General features: G+C 34.8%; 2 protein-coding genes across 3 annotated transcripts in view; one reads left to right on the forward strand and one right to left on the reverse strand.

Moving 5' to 3' along the window:
• LOC126848796 (TWiK family of potassium channels protein 7-like) overlaps nt 1–18,498 on the forward strand; it is a 255,765-nt gene that overhangs the window by 15,433 nt on the left and 221,834 nt on the right. The window lies entirely within an intron of this gene.
• Nucleotides 8,431–13,183, reverse strand: LOC126848823 (uncharacterized). Its single transcript, XM_050590062.1, has 2 exons — nt 12,787–13,183; nt 8,431–8,874 (listed from the first exon to the last, which is right to left on the reverse strand). The coding sequence occupies exons 1-2, from the start codon at nt 13,004–13,006 to the stop codon at nt 8,579–8,581; spliced, it is 516 nt and encodes a 171-aa protein (XP_050446019.1). The 5' UTR covers nt 13,007–13,183; the 3' UTR covers nt 8,431–8,578.

Consider the following 18,498-nt stretch of genomic DNA (forward strand, 5'->3'; position numbering starts at 1 on the left):
AAAACGACGGAGATTTTGTCGATGGCGCGTGACTCGGGTACGATACGAAAGATCGTCTCTCGGTAAGCTTGGAATTTCTTTTCGCTTCTCAATTTCGTCAGTTTGTCTCTTATATCCGATGATTTCGATAAGTCTTTTTCGTTCTTTTAATGCGTTACGATCAAAATGTCACGCCGAGCCATCGATTTCTGGCCGCCGTCCCAGCCGACGCATATATATATGTCTGGGACATTTGTTTTCGTACGGTCGATACTATCCGGAACGCGCGAACGAGCAACATTTGCGTGCCAAATCATAAATATATCATGATCTCGACGATGAGAACGAAGACGAAAAGTGATAAAGTCATAGATAACATTCGCGAACGAAAGGACGGAATAGCGCGATAAGTTTATGTGCTTCGATTGTTTCATTTGCTTTCTAACTTTTGAGAATGAGAAATTTTTCGCGTAAAACAGACTCATTTTTTTTTTTTACACACGTATCTGCCATTAAAGAGTCGAGTGTGAACTAAATAATTATTAATAAAATTTTGTTTATCTTGATATTTTTTTAATATGTTGTATCTGAAACAAATAGTATATTATGTTTCGATCTCTTTGCGGAATAATAACTAGTTGATTATGTGAAGTTCAATATTTATTTTTTACTTAAATAATAATATTGACATTTAATATAGATAATATTAATGTATGAGTTGATAAAAATGATATAGTGATAATGTGCTATATCTCATGGAAACATCAGCATGGGTATACATTCCCATGATTTGACATATTAACGATAGTGAACGGATAAATATTTACTTGCATATATCTGAGGAGGAAAAATCATGAAATCTCCCTTTTGATAGAATACGTCGATTGATACATATCCATCGACATGATCGTAGAGTTTTCGTTATTTTTAGACTTTTTCATTGAGACTGACGTGACATATTCGCTCAAATTCAGATCACATACCTACGATCGTAGTTATTGGCAGCCAGGTGGCAGGCGTATTTTGGGGAGGAATCACAAGTGGAGTGAGCTATGAGTGCATATAACTGGGGCAGCCAATAAAAGTCCGATGGAAACGATAACGAGCACTCGTCAATGATCCCATACGGATATGTCTATTATTTTTATCCTCGTTTTCCTGACCACTCGTTTATATTTTGATATTATTCATTATTTCTGCCTCCGTCGCATATCGTGAATGTCTGCATCAATTTTTTTTTTTTGTTATCACACGTACCAGTTACATAACATAGATTGCTACTTTTTAAAAACAACAGTAACCGGCTGCAGGCGACATTGCATGATATTGTCGTATGTCACTGTTTGAATGGAACTGAATAGTCGTGTAAAAAATTCACGTGATTAAATGAGGTATGCGGTGAAAACACTGGTTAGAGTTTTTATTTTGATTTTTCGTTTGAGATTGAAACATTTCTGAATAACATGAGAGAGAAGAGCCACGTGCACGCTCGACGACACTCTTTGATTATCTAGGTTTTGATTATCTAGGTCCTTAAAAATTATTACTCTGGTTGAATAATTTGAACGAGCCGAGATTTGAGAAGCGATTTAATTACTGTGAGAAGTTTCAGAGTTTTAAAGGCGTGCAATTTCTAAGGTAATGAAAGAGTCGTAGAGAAATCATCCAAGCTTCAATAACGATTTCTATCGAAGATATTGCAATTCAAGTGAACTGAATAAATCACAGATAATTTTACGTTATATTTATATGTTTAGTTGGGATAAAAAGATTGTATTGTGAATATTGATAAAACTATAAAAATATGTGTGTATTCCAGGAGAAAGGGAAGAAAATAAATTATATACGTACAAATATACATATGTATATCGTAAAAGCATGCAACATTAAAGATTATTTATAATTACGGTTTTATTGATTTAAAGTAACAAAAATTTGAACAAAATGTTTGAAATTTTATAATGGATTTATATGAAAAAATTTGGTTTCTGTTCTCCTATATTGAAATTATACGCTATAAAGCTAGTTTATGCAATAATCGTATATTTTTATGCTTTGCCACATTTCAACGTTTCATTGTTGATATATGAGAAAAATATTACAAACGTTATTAAATTAATAAATATTAAAATATCTATTTTTTTATTACAAGATTATAATAATGATGATTATTATTATCATTTTATAATATTTCCTGGTTATAACATTTATTACACACACTAAAGAATATTAAATAATTGGTAATAATTGGCAATAATTGATAATATCAAAAGTTAATGATATTGAAAATTAATGTTTTATGGAGGTCTATTTGTAGATGTGTATTATATTTACAATAATGTGGAAAGCGTAATAGTATACGTATTCTTGATTAAATAATTAATTGCGTGATCAAGTGTTCTTTCATATGTTCGGCTGGCAAACTGCTGGAATATCCTATTTCGAATAAAGCCGTCGTTTCTCGCCGTAGCAATTTCGTCTCAATTCGTTCGAGGTTGCCGCGGAGAGTTACTGTGGCTTTTCCTCGGTCGGTGGATCTCCCGGTTGCGTATAGAACGCAAAATAGTTCGCTCCCTCGTTTCCGCTCGGAATACTTTCCGCATAGTTCCGGCGAATTACGTGGGTATGTACTATAGTTGGCAGTGCGATTTAAATAGTTCGAAGGGATTTGCCGCGGAAAAATCCGATAAGAGCTTCCTTAGCGTTTCGTTTGACGATTCCTAGCTCGGCAATTCCTACAATTTCGCCTCTGCCACATCCATTTCTCTTTTCTTCCTTTCAATTCTTCGCACTTCGAACACCGAACCACCCTTTCGTGCCGGCAAAAGTAAACGGGCTACTTTGTTCGTAATATTTAATGATCTTTTCTCTTTTTCTCTCCTTCCGCACTCTCTCCTCGCTTTCGATCTCGAAAAAGAGTAGTGGAAATCTTGAATACTAATTTATTAAGTACGGTTGTTAATTAAATCGTTCGATGGTATATTACGACAGTACATGGGAATCTGAGTTTTTTAGAGAGCCCGATGTACGAGGAAATACAGCTCTTGTTGCAAATAATTTAAGAATTTAAAAATGATAAATGCATGCGTATATAATGGAGAACTTTGATTAAATTAGCGGTGCGCAAACAAGAATGTACTCCAACCATTTATATTTGCATACGTTTTATAATATTTCTGGTAAATAGTAATTCTTCTAAATTTCGAGCGCGAGAAAACGAATATAAAAAGATACATTCGATATTGATATTCGTTTTGTATTGTAGATAGACGTATTGTTGCATTTTATACAAAGAGTGATATTGTTTCGCGGAAAAAAAATTGGGGATATGACATATCATTGACGATAGTTTATCTCATGTAAATAAAATGTCAGACGAAGGTAACGATAGATCGAAGATAAAAGGCGCATTAAAGCGCTTCGCGAAGTGATTAAAAAGTTTATAATCAACACGACGATCGACGCAGGGACGATCTTCGAGGCCGCCGCTTTTAACGGGGAAAATTTTTCCCTCGAGCGATTTTAGCTGGCAGTTCTGATTTCTCGCAAACTCGACGCCCTGGCAGGTATTTTTTTTTTGTGACAGGCAAGTGCTCGAATTGAGTTGGGAATTGCGTAACCCTCCCAATTAAATTTCTCCATCCGCTTGCTGGTATGATTCGAAATCGATACCGGTATCTCGAATGACATCGGCTAATGATGTCGATGAGCACGAATCTAGAAAAAAAGGTGGAAATCGGGAAGAGAGTTCTTCCAATACGTCGAATGAAGTCCTTGTATTTTTTTATTAACTTGCAATGATCGCAATGGGAGATGAATTGTTTTCATGAAGAAAATAATGATTTGTGTTTTAAAGAATATTTTACGAAAATTTACCGATGCATTTAATCAAATGCTCTTTAATCTACAAGAAAAATAATTATCACTTACATAACATTATCCTTTTCATGTAAAAGAATATTTTTCTTACATTTATTTGATACTTTGTTTATATTTGCTTCAAGTTTATTCTCAAGATGTACATATTTGATGTAAAGATATTGATTAAATTGTAATACGCAATCTTCGTATCTCTGTTTCTCGAACGAGTATTTCTCGTTAAAGCGTGATACAACTCCGTTCGTCAATTCTACTGGTAATTTAACTTGCGACGGTACGCGACAAAGTTAAATCGAACCCGAATGAAGGATTTCAAGCGTGTTTCTACCTACACCAAGAATAAAGCCTAATTGTCAGAATGAAATTCATCACATTTCATATTATACAAGCTTTATTTTTTCAAAAAGCAATTTTTTTATTCTTTTATTTTAAACTGAGAAATTTTTTAATAAATTTTATAGATTTACCATATCTATCAAACTTGAGGTGACTTGATATATGAACATAAACATAAAAAATATTCGTATTGTATAATATATATATATATATATATATATAATCATATATAATTTGTGTTTTTTATGTCTGCGATTTTAATATGACACATTGCATAACAGTAACTAAGTAAGTACGATATTAAATTCTGAAGAACGATTTAAGCAATATTACGAACGCTCGACTCTGAAAAATGATCACAGAAAAAGATCGTTCTTCTAGTCTGTCAAAGGCAGTATCTTTCCGCAAAACTCTTTGAAATTTTACTCCTCTTGCTTCCTCTATTTTTAGGATATAGAAAGGAAGGCAAAAACATTCTAATTTTGCAACTAGATTTCTAGAATTTTATGTTTTTCTATAATGATATATATACATTTATATTTATATATATATTTAATCGTTTCTTGAACAATTTCGAGCTTAATGAGAGTGTTATGTCGCAATATGACGATAATAACAAGCAATTTCAAAGATTTATGAGATGAGACAGTAAGATTATATCTAAGGTGGATTTAAAACTTTGCATATCATATGAACAAATGAACGAAGGACGAGAGATTGTTATAAAATGCGATAAAATCCTTATTCGACCATTTCCATTCTTCTTCTGCATCTTTATTCGAAATATTTAAATGCTCACTCTATTCCACTGCCATATTCTCAGAGACTTTGCTTTCTACTTTTTTTTTTTACTAGAATTAACCGGCGATATTATTCTTTAATTAGGATTAAGTTCTTCTTAGATAGCACAGACTTTCTGAACTCGTCTACTAGCATATCGAGAAAGGTGAGCCGAAGAAACTTTGCAGGATTTTTCTTACAGTCAATTTTGAAAAATTAGCACTCTGATTAACATTATTTTCTAATAAGGGATTAGAGCAAATTTGAATAAAAAGGTATTTGTATGATGACGCTTTTTATTTCACATTGCTTCAAGATAAGGATGAGCAAATTCGTAATAAGAATTGCAGAATCTCTAATGATTTTTCGATAATCTATAAATGATTTACAAATGAGTATAGGACTGCTCCAATATTCACGAGAATAAATTGGGGATTGTGTAGTTTTTTCAGAATAATTTTAGATAATTGCATCAAGTTGGGAATTCAAATTTTGAAAATGTAAATTGATCATAATTTGCAGTTTTTAAGTATTTATTTGTGGAAAAATATTAGAACTATGCACTATTTTAACTTTGAAATTGTTTCGTGGCTAAGTTACAGGATGTGATACAATTATAGCTACATTGTCATTCATGCTGACCTGTTTACGAGCTATGGGGTGCAACTAGTAGGATAGCCGAGGAAGTTGGGAACATAGTTTGGAACCCAACTACGAATTACCAATCCGATCTCGTGCGTACGTCCGCGGAGTAGCTATTCATTCCGTTTTCGTAGGAAACCACTTTCCTTGGACAACTATTTAAATTTCATTCAAATTCCACGAGTTCCAAGCGATCGACGTTATTTGATGGGAATTTCTGCGGTATTTCTCATCCTTTCAGAAAAATGTCTACCGAGTTATTTAGTTACAAGAAAGATACTTTTGTTTAAATTCTATCCTAAATTTGTGTGTGGGAAAATTTTCTACATATATACATATATATTTACATATACATTATATATTTGAACAAAAAATAATAGAAAAGTATAACAGTCTAGTCAATATTTTCGAGTTACATATAATCCATTTAGGCGGCAATTAGGTAAATCAAATCCTATGACAGTAGGGTTCTCGCGCATCCAATCTGACAGGGTGCGACGCATTGACATAGCACTTAGATTTATCGAAGGGCCGATATAATTGAAAAAGAAGAATAACAACGATGATTTAATGCCCGTCGCTTTTTACCGCGTACGTCCGTTCATTGCTTCAAATCGACTCGAGGGAGCTTTTCGAGAATCGATAGCTCTCTCGCCGACTCTATCCCACGGTTGATTCAACCGTTCCATTGTTTCCGGTTTCCGAATCCGAAAAGCGTAGGTGCGAGAGTTATGAAGAGCGTTATAAATGCCATATACTGTGCCCGGTTGTTAACAAAAACGTTTTACGGATTTGCTTTTTGTGCGGTAATAATTAAATAGGATTAATAGCACAAAAAGTTTATTCATATATGACGATGTGGTGAAATGTAAAATAAATAAAGCACAAAAAAATAATGATTTATTTTTTGCAAGTAACATTATATTCTTTGCATTACATAACACGTAATGTTTCCTATATTTAATAAGCCGAGTTTATTTTATAATCCGTGTGAGAGGCCGAGCGTTACAGTCATTTTGAATAATTAATTCTTATTATTAGAAGAATAGCGAAAAATATTCCTTGGAAATGCATTTTTAATGAATCAGCAAATTTATTATTGTAATGAGGAACACACATGTCACTGTTATACAAATTTCTAATTTCGTAACGCAACAGTCTGCCACATTTATTACTTACAGAGATTCCTTCCTTCTTGTTCGCTCGCCTTGCCACCCAAATTCCTTTTTCCTTTCCCTTCCAGACTGCTGGTGCCGATACTGCTTCGCAAGACAGGCAACTCCGGCACGAAGCCGCGCGAATTATCGTACCGACGATAAATGGCGGCGCGTCTTGCTTTTCTTCGAGCGCGCGCACCAGTGTATCTCGTAAGTGATTTACATCGTTCTCCAATTTCGGGTCTTTGCAGTAAGTACACTTAGGGGCGTTATTCTCTCTCTCTCTCTCTCTCTCAATTTCTCTATTTTCTTCTCTCTCCTACCCCCATGCAACCTAGGTTTGTCCCCCTGTAACCCCCTGTTCCACGAGAACGGCGAAGCCGGGTGTGATAAGGCCGTAGAGAGGGCGGAATAGCGTCGTGAGTGAAGAACGGGGAAAGGGGGATACTCGAGGGTTGTAGGGTGGCGGATCGCTTCTACCACCGTTGGGTTTCTTGTAAGCCGGTAATCTTCGGTAAGTAACAAAACACGCGGCTGAGCTTAGGGCACGACGCTCCAGGAATTCTCCAGGCAACTCCATCGGCCCGCCGTAAAGCGTTAGTGCAGCATTTGATGCAATTCGCACATACGAGATTGCGCGCTTTTCGTATGTTATAGTTTCGCATGGCTTTAAATGCGAGAATTACGCCGCCGTCATTTATGGTACTTTGCATTTATATGGTTTTATTGGAAAATCAATATTGTTGAAAAAAATTATATATATTATTTATTGTAATGTTTCCCTTTAATTTTTTCCTTCTCATCTTTTTTTTCTTTTTTTTACTTCTTTCTTTTATGATACAGTGTTACTAATTATTTTACTGCAACTTCCCTTTTTTGATTCTGCATTGTGAGATTCGATACAGAGAACATTGTTAACACACAGCGTACGACACGTATTCAAATATTGATCTTGTCTCGTCGCATGTCTATTTAAATTTGTAAATTGCATCTGGCATTATTCCGCATCGTATACCGAATGATTAACGATTAAATATACTTACTCTGGCGATTTAAGAAATGGCACACAGTGAGAAGATGTATTTTTTTTATTACAACCCGAGCGAGTTTTAACACTTGGAAATGGATACGACGAAGGAAGAACAAGGAAAAAGAGGGCGTGTAAACTGGTAGAATAATCCTTGGCTGTCGGTATTAAAACCGAATGCATTTATAACCTCCGAGCCTCTGTATCCCCTGGCCGAACAGACGCAACAGTCGTTGTTTCCTCGGCAACGACGTTGGTCATACTCAAACCGTATTCCGGTATGCTCGGGCTGGAATTTCTCTCCTCTCTCTTCCTATTTCTCTCTGCATCTTTCAGCGATGATGGTAGACGCGAGCGTATGTAATGAGAGTTTATACCATGCAGGAATTATTAATCTTCCTCATAAAGTGATTATTTTCTAATGAAAGATATTATTCTCATATTGCATTATAATGGATGCAACGTTACATTTGAATTTCCTTGAAATATTATTCCAAATAATGGAGAATGTATTATAAAATTTTTCGAGATGAATTTCACATAAAGGCGTAATTTATTATTTATTTATACGAATAATCCTTTTTTATATATTTGTATGTGCAATTCAATTACAATCAATTACATGCCGTGTTTGAAGAGTCTTGTTTCAATAGAGAATATCTCATTTTATCGCTTTTGTTGCCTATTCGATTTTTCTTCAAACACGATCGTGCGTTTTTCATCGAGCTTTTGCGCTATCGTAGATGCTTGTAATTAAACTCTAATTGCCGGTATGCTGTCATCGCGCTCGGTTGACGAGAGGTTCTGACGAAAAGTAAAGAGGGACATCTCGTACTGCACTGCCATGAAGCGTCACCGCGTGTCCACGCGGAATACCCTCTAGTCGAGTGGCCGCAGCTGCGCCTCGCCCGAGATAGGTTCCGGCAGGGCTGTGTAAATGATGATGGTGGAAAGTCGGCGTGGCGTTCGCGTTGCTGCGGAAGGTTAATTGTCCTTGTCCCGTTCCGCCGATTATACGACGTACCTCGATACGACAATTCAGTTTGAACGTGCACGAACCAGAAACCAATTGACCTACATGATTGGAATGGAATCGTGAAAGATACATAGCCACACACGTAATTCTACATGAGAAAAAAAGTATTTTCCCGCTGCAGTGTCATTGTTTCGATAACGAGAATAAGTACAATCGATTTATTGCCGTTGCAAAATAATATTATATTATTTTCATAATTTCAATTATTCTACATTTATATATCATGTTGCCGCATATTTTTGATATGATATAATAACGCAATATATATTGTATGAATGGTATTTGTATAATACTTATAACGTGATATAGGTGACACATACCCGTATACCGAGTTGGACATACAGCAGTAAACGCGACGGATTATCCAGGCCATTGCTTAGTAAATCTAGCAGATCCTGGCAAATCGCGCTCGTTTCCCGAATTCACTGTGGTACTGATGCTGATATTTAAACGGTACGACCGATTTAGTGCCGCGACAGTGGTATACAGTATAAACAGCGAGTCATTTAACGAGCTTGCTCGTTAATCACATACCTGTTAACCACATTGTGTTAGAACATTGTCGGCATCTCCCTAGAAAATGCCCGTATGTGTCCGTCACAAAAATTTCGTTAATTTGTTATCTGGAAATTATTCTGTGTAGTCGAATCATTAATTATCATCGTTCCGAAACTTATATATTTTTTATAGAAGGTATTGAAAAAAGAGGAAATCGCGCGGGAGAGACTTTCATTCCCGTAATCGAACACGGTTTAATAAAAATTTTATTCTTTTTAATCTCTCTCGGTGTTGTTATTTTGCCGAATCTGTATTTCAACAATTAAAGTTTATTATGAACTATATTATGTTTTGAGAGATACAACGCACTAATTTCCATCGCCATTCGATATGCAATAACAACTATCTGTAGAGAGCTATTTATAAATGGTATCGAGATAGATGATGAAATACCATCCAAACGCGGAGAGAAAGAGAGAGAGAGAGAGAGAGAGAGAGAGAGAGAGAGAGAGAGAGAGAGAAACTCGGGGATCTGCGTTATTAGTATAATCATTATAGCATATATCGATCGATCGATACATATTTCTATTCCCACCACCCCTTTCCCAGCTCTCTTATCCTCGGCAATCATCCCCCTGAACCGACCCTTCCATGTTCGAGAGATGTTTGCATGCCGGAATCAATTGCGTTAGAGATTACCGCGTTTGATTCAATTTCGAGTTCCGACTGAGCTTAATTTATTGTCGTTCCGCCTAACGCTCACTGTTTGACTATGGACTTTGTCCTCCTCGTCTAGTTATACGCGTGCATCTACGCTTATGCACGCGTCTATGAATACGCGTGAGAACATGGCCGATTGTTTAATCGCGAAATAGCTAATCCTTGAATTGTCGATTCTGCATCGGCCTCGAGAATAAAAAAATCTTAGGTCGCAACGAGACGATAATACATCGATAATAATATGAACGGATAAAATATGAAAATGCATCGTACTTATTTCTGTATGAAACAAAGCATAAAAAATGGATACAATGCAGCACTATTTGAGCATTCAAAATCCGAAAACTTTATGATTCATAAGACTAGTTCTGATAAAATTATGTTTTTGCCTTTTTATGTGAAAACTTTATTCTGAATTTTAGCACAATTTATGACATAGGTAAAATTGAACTACGTGATTATAGCCGGTAATCAAATATTTGATTGCTGCGTTTATCTGTTTATCAGCGTTTTCCCGCACGTTTTATTTAAAACTTTAATATTCTGTTATAAAAGGTAACATTATTTCGTTCTTATTTTTCTGATATTTTAAAACGGCGGAAGCATAATCTATTGCGAAAATTATTTCTAATTCTGAAAATTTCTCCTCATGCATCCGTTCTGATTCTAATTGATTCGAAAGTGATTTTTGTGTTTTTTTACTTTCTTGATTAAAAGTGCGTGAGATCTCATGTAAAAGGGTATGGCAGATTACGCCTTGCTAAGTATGCGATCCGATGCAACGAGATTTTAATTAAGCATTAAATTATGGCACGTGCTTTTCTTGAAAATAGTACAAGGCGCTGCAGTGATATACGTGACAAAGTGTGACTGTACGTGTGTGTGCCGCTCCATTTAGTACCGATGGAAACCGGAAGTTCTTCCTGCATAGCGTTGGAATTGCGCAGGTCGAGGGTTGACGCGGAGTCCCAGCAATTAACACGAACGTTTAATTAAGCATCCCCCTGGCTAGATGCTCGTAGACGCTGTTATTCTCACATACCTGAAGCCGAGATATATCGTTACTACTAACAATTACTCCAATACGTTGCGTGGATAGGAGATTGTCTTTGAGACGTTTGAATTAATATAGCAGAGCTTTACTTGTGTGTATCAGCTCCTTTTGTTAATTATACGGCTATAAATCAAACTTTTTGCTAGCTTTCCGAGTGATATACATTTCTACGATATCTTGTATACATGCTTTTCGATCAGATATGTGTCAGAACAGAGCTAAGATTGAACAAAAAGTACTAATAATTAATAATATGTAACATGTGTAGTGAAATCTCCGATTAAGTGTAAATTTTGTTTTTATAAAGATATTATTAAAATTAACTTTTGATAACATATTTTTGCTTCATACATATATTAATATATGTATATCGCTTGACGCTTGTAAAAATGAAATAAAATTATTCTCATCTATTCTGCAAAGTGATGGATGGATGATCGCTTTAATTTTACTGCTTGCTCTTTCACGAAAAATGTAAGTTTACATTCCGCGTTGAAACCGTATTCTATCACATTCCTCTGTTGTTCTGTGAACGAGCGGTAAATTTCGATTGAAAAGATAAAAGTGGAGATAGGTCAAATATAAATTTCTATCTTTCGATTCGTTTTTCCCATCTTTCCTTTACGGTGAAATCGGGATAAATTCGCGGACCATAAATACAGAGACGTAACGTTGTATAAAATTACATATTGTTTCATAAAATCGAGGAAGTGATGATGAACGTGAAAGTTAAAGGTAATGTTCTTCATGGCATGCCGTGACTACTGCTAATATCGTTCTCCCTAAACCTAAACCTAAACGGCAATAAGCGAGCAATAAAGAGTATTTTATGACGACCATGGGAGTGCTCCAGTCTCAGATATTTTTGCAAAAGGGGCAACATAATCTCGCCGCGAAATAAGATCACGAGTTCAATTCCCTTTTCAATAAAATTGTAAATCACCTTTTTCATGCTTTTATGACCGTTTATATAAATTTTCTAAGTGGATCATTTGGGTTATTTAATCTTATTACATTTGTAATGTATAGATTTTTTTCTTAGAAGCTCAGTGATGTATTTAAAATTAATTTCTAATTTTCTAATTTTGAACGCCATTGCAATTTTGCTATTGCCTATTTGCGCAATTATAATGTATATCATGTTTGTTGTAAATTGTTTAGCGTGTTTCGCTGGGAAGAAATTAACGACAGTCATTGTCGATTAATCTTTAATTGCCAAATAGAGACTTTTTCATGGTGGATTTGAAATTAGCTTTCTCTCGATGTGCTCCTTTTTATCGTTGTATATTGTTTTTCCGTAAACTGAAATAGTTGAAACGGCTGCCGCGCTATCCTATCAGCCGCGCAATTAAAGTTAAACAACTATAACGAGCTCGGTGGAGTCTGAGCGTTAAATTCGGTCGCGAGTCTGCGAGAAATGTTTTGCAAGGCAAAAAAGAAGGATAGGCAGATGCAAGTCGAAAAAAAAAAAATAAAACTCGTATCGCTACTAGAGAGACCGTTGAAGTTTATAAGTTTTAATTGGGGAAGGGCAGAAAGAGAGGTAAAGGGCGTAGGAATGGACAGCAATTGGAGATTCTATACTCTCTTTCCCGTTTACCGCTGCCCTTCAAACTCTCTGTCACTTCTTGGGTACTCGTCCCTGTTTATTCGCTGCTACGATAATAATAATACTTACTCTTTGTTTTAGAAATTAACTTCTCGGGGACTTCTTGCATCCGCCATAAATGTAGTCGTAGAGGGAAGCGGTGGGACGGGAGAGAATCCTCTATATTCACTTCAATTAACCGGTAATGGATTAACGGCTTATCTCCTCCTCGGTTTACTCCGACGTCACCCACACTATCATCTCTCAGGTCTGTCGACAATATCAGCCCTCCAGATGATGTACCATGCATTTCTCCCTTTAGAAAAATTTTATTTTTTACCGGGAATTATATTTTAATCTAACAATAGAGCGAAAGTTTGTTTATTTATATTGCTTACATAGGTTATTAAGAAATATATTCAATATTTATATGGCAGATAGTACCTGCCTTAAAAAAAAACCTTAGTAAACATAAGTCAAAAGTTCAACTGTTTCTGAAATTATAAACATTTTTGTATGTTAGCAATATGATTGACTTATTTGTTATTAAGATTTTTTTTATTCATTATGATGTGTCCTATCTATCATATAAATATTGAATGTTTTTTTTTTAATATCTTGTATATAGTTTGTATGACTTTCCAAGATGACGACGAAAGAGTAAAATTTTATCAAAGCTTTGATACAATATAATACAATTTAATACGTCGTTCTGACGACGTAGAAGAAAATGGGCACAAAAACATCTAGGAGAATTATTGTTGCTAACATAGAGTGTATAAAAGAGGTAACATTGCACGTGCGATTTTTACAAAGAGTTTTCTTGGCAAAACGAAATGTTTGTAATAAAAAATAATGGTGATGAAAGTTTAAACACTTTGTTACTAAAATTTAATTAAATTAAATATTTTCTGCGCTATACTGTATCCTAGACAGTATAAATTAATTATGCATTTGGAATTAACAATATACGTGATCCCCTTTGACTTTACTGAATACGCATTCATATACTTGCATGACAATTCATGCCATTCATACACTTGCGTGACAATCCATTCCATTCCAGTCCATCGTCCGTGTATACAATCGACACGTCGAAGTTCTATCGAAGATCTAACATTGGTAGAAGGGAAATCAGTAGAAGCAGTACTTTGTTCGATTAAAGCGAGATACGCTTTGTCCTTGCAGCGAATGGCTGTTCGCAGGATCGATACAAATGAGCGCGATTTCATTCCATTGTAGTAGGATCGTTTAGTTCCGGCTACCGTCTGACAAGAAGCGAATCTTGAGACTGAGACAAAATCGATATCACGTAAAATTTCATTTTCTATTGAAGTCAAGATTTTAGTAGACATTATTTTAAATTTTTATGACGCACGTTTGATTAAGTAAAATTTAATCAGCTTGATATCAACATCACAAATTCAACAATAATTTTGTACGTTTATTGTCATTGATAGATATGATTTTATATTCTTTTATTGCCTGTCCTTTTACTTAGATATGAGTTATTTGTCTTCACAAAATTTCTGTCTTCATAAAAATTAATGTCGTATAATCGTTAAGAATCGCGATTTATAGAGAAAAGTCGGTCGGATAATGAACGTGCGACAGATGCATAAGTACCACGGTAGAGCTTTGCGGGGTTATTCTGCTCTCAAGTATTCCAGAAGTGTTCCGCTCGTAAAAACCAATTCTTTCGCTTTTATATCCGGGAACACAGCTGCGGCTGTGTTTGCACGATGGCAAGAAACAGGCTCGCGTAGAATGAGCGGTTTCAGAAGCTAAAGCGTCTCGTATAGGCCGATGGCTGCGGTTGCGACAGCAAAAACGGTAACCTCGAACTTCGGACGTGAAAGGGAGTTTTCTACATTCGCGAAACACACGCCGGGATGTTACGCGTCAGTACTTGTGACGGAGCACTTCGTTTTGGCTTGTACAACAGTGATGAAACTCTCGTATCTGTTTATCGATTTTCTCCATACGCTTCGCAATTTTCTTCCACTTGTATAGTTCTACTGTGAAACCGAAGCGGTGCGTGTCATGTGTGTGAGAATTTTCATTAAAAGAGGAAACTAGTGTAACAGCTAAAAAAAAAACTATTTTTAAAGATTTTTTTCTAGTAAATATTTTTTTTTTTAATGTTATTAATATCACAAAGTACATCAATTGAATTACATTTTGTAAAATTTTAATTAATAGTATTTTTTTTTAATATGACAATAATAGCTTCAGTTGCACATATGGAATTTTTGATTGAATTTTTAATTTGTTTTTTTATAATATTAAAAAAACATAGGTCAATTTCTCACCAATTTTGGAACTTTTTTCTTCAAAAGTCCGCCATTTTGTAATAAATCATTTTTGTTTTAAATTCATACGTGTAATTGAAACTATTGTTTTGTATTTTAAGAAAATATTTGTTTTTTTTTTTACTTTCAGAGCTTCCGCTGCACGCGCTTGTTTTCTTTTTAAGACGGCTCACATTACTAGCTATTGTGGCTATAAATATTAATATTTTTTAATAAAAATTTCATAAAAGATAGTTTAAACTAATATAAAAATAAGGGAGAAATCTCTTTTGTAAAATCAAATGTTATAGTGGATTTATAAATTACAAATTTAATTTAGAGATACTTTTTATGTAGTCTATAGTATTATTTTAATTTATTTGTTGATGAAAGAAACGCTTTGTTTCATGATTTATGAAAATAAAGTTTTCCGAATGTCTTTTAAAGTGACATATTCCGCGTTGAAAGAGCGTAACGTGGGTGAATACTATATAGAGGGTGCAGATCGGCTCGTGCGATTCCCTTGTGTAATGTGCATCGTGTGTCAGGATCAGTCTGTCCATAAGGCATTCTGGATATCTCGGCGTATCGGGATTGCGTATCCGAATGAAGGATTGACCAGGATCAATGGGGATACACCGAATGTCGAATCAGGAACAGGAGGTGAGTTGCCTTTCGTGAAACGAGACGATATTCGCCTAGCTTCGTGTATCGACACATTTCTGAGGATTAAAAATTTGAGTAGTTTTAATCTATTATTGGAAGTCAGAGAAATCTCAGATATAATCTTTAATTTTGATGTGGAGTAGTTTATGTGGAATATTAATTCGATAAACAGTTCCATAATATAATGCTATATTACATTGTTATCTCAGATAACGCAAGGATTTAAAAAAATTGTATTATATTTTTGCGTTATTTTTTAATATAATTTAAATATTTTAATTTTGAAACAAAAAAATAATTTTATTTGTAAAAGAAACAATACAGGATATATGACACGATTTAGGTGAAGAATCGTGTAATTATTTGACTATTGATAGCATGTCGTTTCACATTTCGCGCTTCGCAAGGAGTTCAAAGTTGTCTGAAGTCCTGTCGTCGTAATCTTATTTGCCTACGGAATGTCTTCATAAAAAGGACTCGCATCGACTCCGTTGTGATCGTGATTTTATCGCGAAAGTCGATTTCATCAACTGTGGAACAAGGGTACGCTTTTATTTTATTAAGCAAGTAAGAGGTATGAAAGAGGAGCCTTGGAGAGGTAAGATGTGCTATTGCAAGGGCCAAGTATGAGGAAGTGGCGCGATACAAAGGGGGGAAAAGTTAAAAAGATCGTCAATGGATTGTAAAGAGTGCTCGATATAAAGGACGTAGATAAAGTCAGATAAAAGAGAAAACGAATTTTGTACGAGAAAGAGAATCGTACATTACTTTCATGACATTGCGCTAAAGATCTCTTTTCTGTGGCACGTATGTGTTTAAAGATGTATGTGTGATGCATTACATATCTGCCTTACAATCGGTTACTATGTATATATATATTATACAATTTCAAGTGTGGCGTACATGACGGAAAACGGAAAATTCCGAACATATGAGTCCAAGCGCTATAAAGTGATAGGAAACATCTGTGCGGCAGATTTAGATTTTTCCTTTTTTATATTCTATACCTTTTCTTTCGATATATTTTCTTACGTGGACCGATATGATCAGACACTCTCGTCCGAGTTATCAGCGCGAAAGAAATACATTCTTCGCAACGAGCGAGCAAACTAATACTTTTGTGTAATTGCTACATTTTATTTAACTATTTGATAAGAGAGAACAAATTGTTATTAAGAATAATTCAATTCTGATCATTTCACGAGCACGTTTTTTACTTCATCTACATAAGTGTCATTGAATGTGTGTCACTATATTATGAATAATGTCTGTCTAATTTGGAAACTATTACAAGCTGTTATTCTGTTATAATAGCCTCGAGCAAATGTAATATACCTTTGTGTTTATGCCTATTCGCATCAGCGATAAAATAATCGTACCATTACGCTTGTAACATTACATTGTGTATACAGCATAGATTTCCCCATTTGTCCGCATTACAGGGAATGTTGAGTACAAAGGATTTCATTTATTATTAAATCAATTATCGCAAACATGTGAGTTATAGTTATATAATTGATTATTCTAATGAATAAAGAATTTGATTTTTTTCTGTATATGCGTTTTCTTCTTCATTAGAGATAAATATATCTTCTAATAACAATATTTTGATGAAAGATTATAATTTCCAATATAATGATAGTTGAAATAAGTAACACATCATATACATACATATCTACATTTTCATAGGAAATTCTCGAAAATCCATGTTTGTTGTGTCAAGTAAACTAGAATAGATACTAGAAAAAATGATAGGTTCCATGTGTAAAAATAATAGAAAAGAAGAATGTTTTCGTGCAATTTTGTAATAGTCAAAATAGAAAAGTCTAGCTAGGAATAATAAATTAGGAAGCTTTCGTAGTTCGCGCGGATGTTTGTTTTAGATGTAAGGTCGGAGCATTACGGTTTTTCTATGTCAATATGCTCGGGATGGGGATAAAAAAACGCAGTGTCGCGTAAAGTAAAAAAAAGCTCAAGAGGAGATGTTATTCACGGCGATAGGTCGAAGGTCCTGCCGGGATCTTTGTCGGGCAATATTTTAAGCTACCGTCGGTTACTTTTAGTTTTTTCGTATCTTAGTTTCGTTTTATTTATTACTCGCATTTTTTTTTTACTGTGTTTATTGCTAATTTAGTACGTCGTTTATTCAAAGAAGTAGTGTTACGACAATTTTGTGATAAGCGGGGCTTAGAGGATTGTGTGTCGATGAAAGATCTTTATTAAATTTTAAAATTTTCGGGAGAAATTTAATAAAAGCTTTGTCGTTACAAACTGAAGGATCTCGCGACTAAATGAATTACCGTCCATGTTTTGTTGACATATGTAAATAGTCAGTTAACATACTGGAAACACAATACATGATGTTAACGTGTGTATTAAGCTTGGAATATTAGTGGAATTAATGAGATGCAGATTGCTGCGTGTACTTCGTAACAAAGTTTAACATTTAGTAAATACAGCAAAATTATAGATATATATATATATATATATATATATATATATATATATATATGTTATATTATTACTTAACTTCCTCGTATGTGCTCTATTAATATCCTGCGCGATCGATAGAGATAGTTCAGGTCAAGGGAAATTTCTGCTTAAATTCATCGGTGATAATTTTTTTTTGGTCAAAGATGCCGTTCACTTTAGTCTTGCTTCCTTCGAATTGTCTTTCTCCCACTTTTTATTTCCGCGCAAGCTAAGGGGAGGCGATAAGGTAAACGATAAAAGTTCTCGCCAATAGGGAAAAAAGAATCTTTCGTGGAAAAGTGGTGTTGCGCTCGGGTAGGTCATAACTCGGATCGTGCTACCATTCGAGATACTCCGCACTCGATACCGTTAA

Source organism: Cataglyphis hispanica, chromosome 4 (genome assembly GCF_021464435.1).
Source record: "Cataglyphis hispanica isolate Lineage 1 chromosome 4, ULB_Chis1_1.0, whole genome shotgun sequence".
Taxonomy (NCBI): domain Eukaryota; kingdom Metazoa; phylum Arthropoda; class Insecta; order Hymenoptera; family Formicidae; genus Cataglyphis; species Cataglyphis hispanica.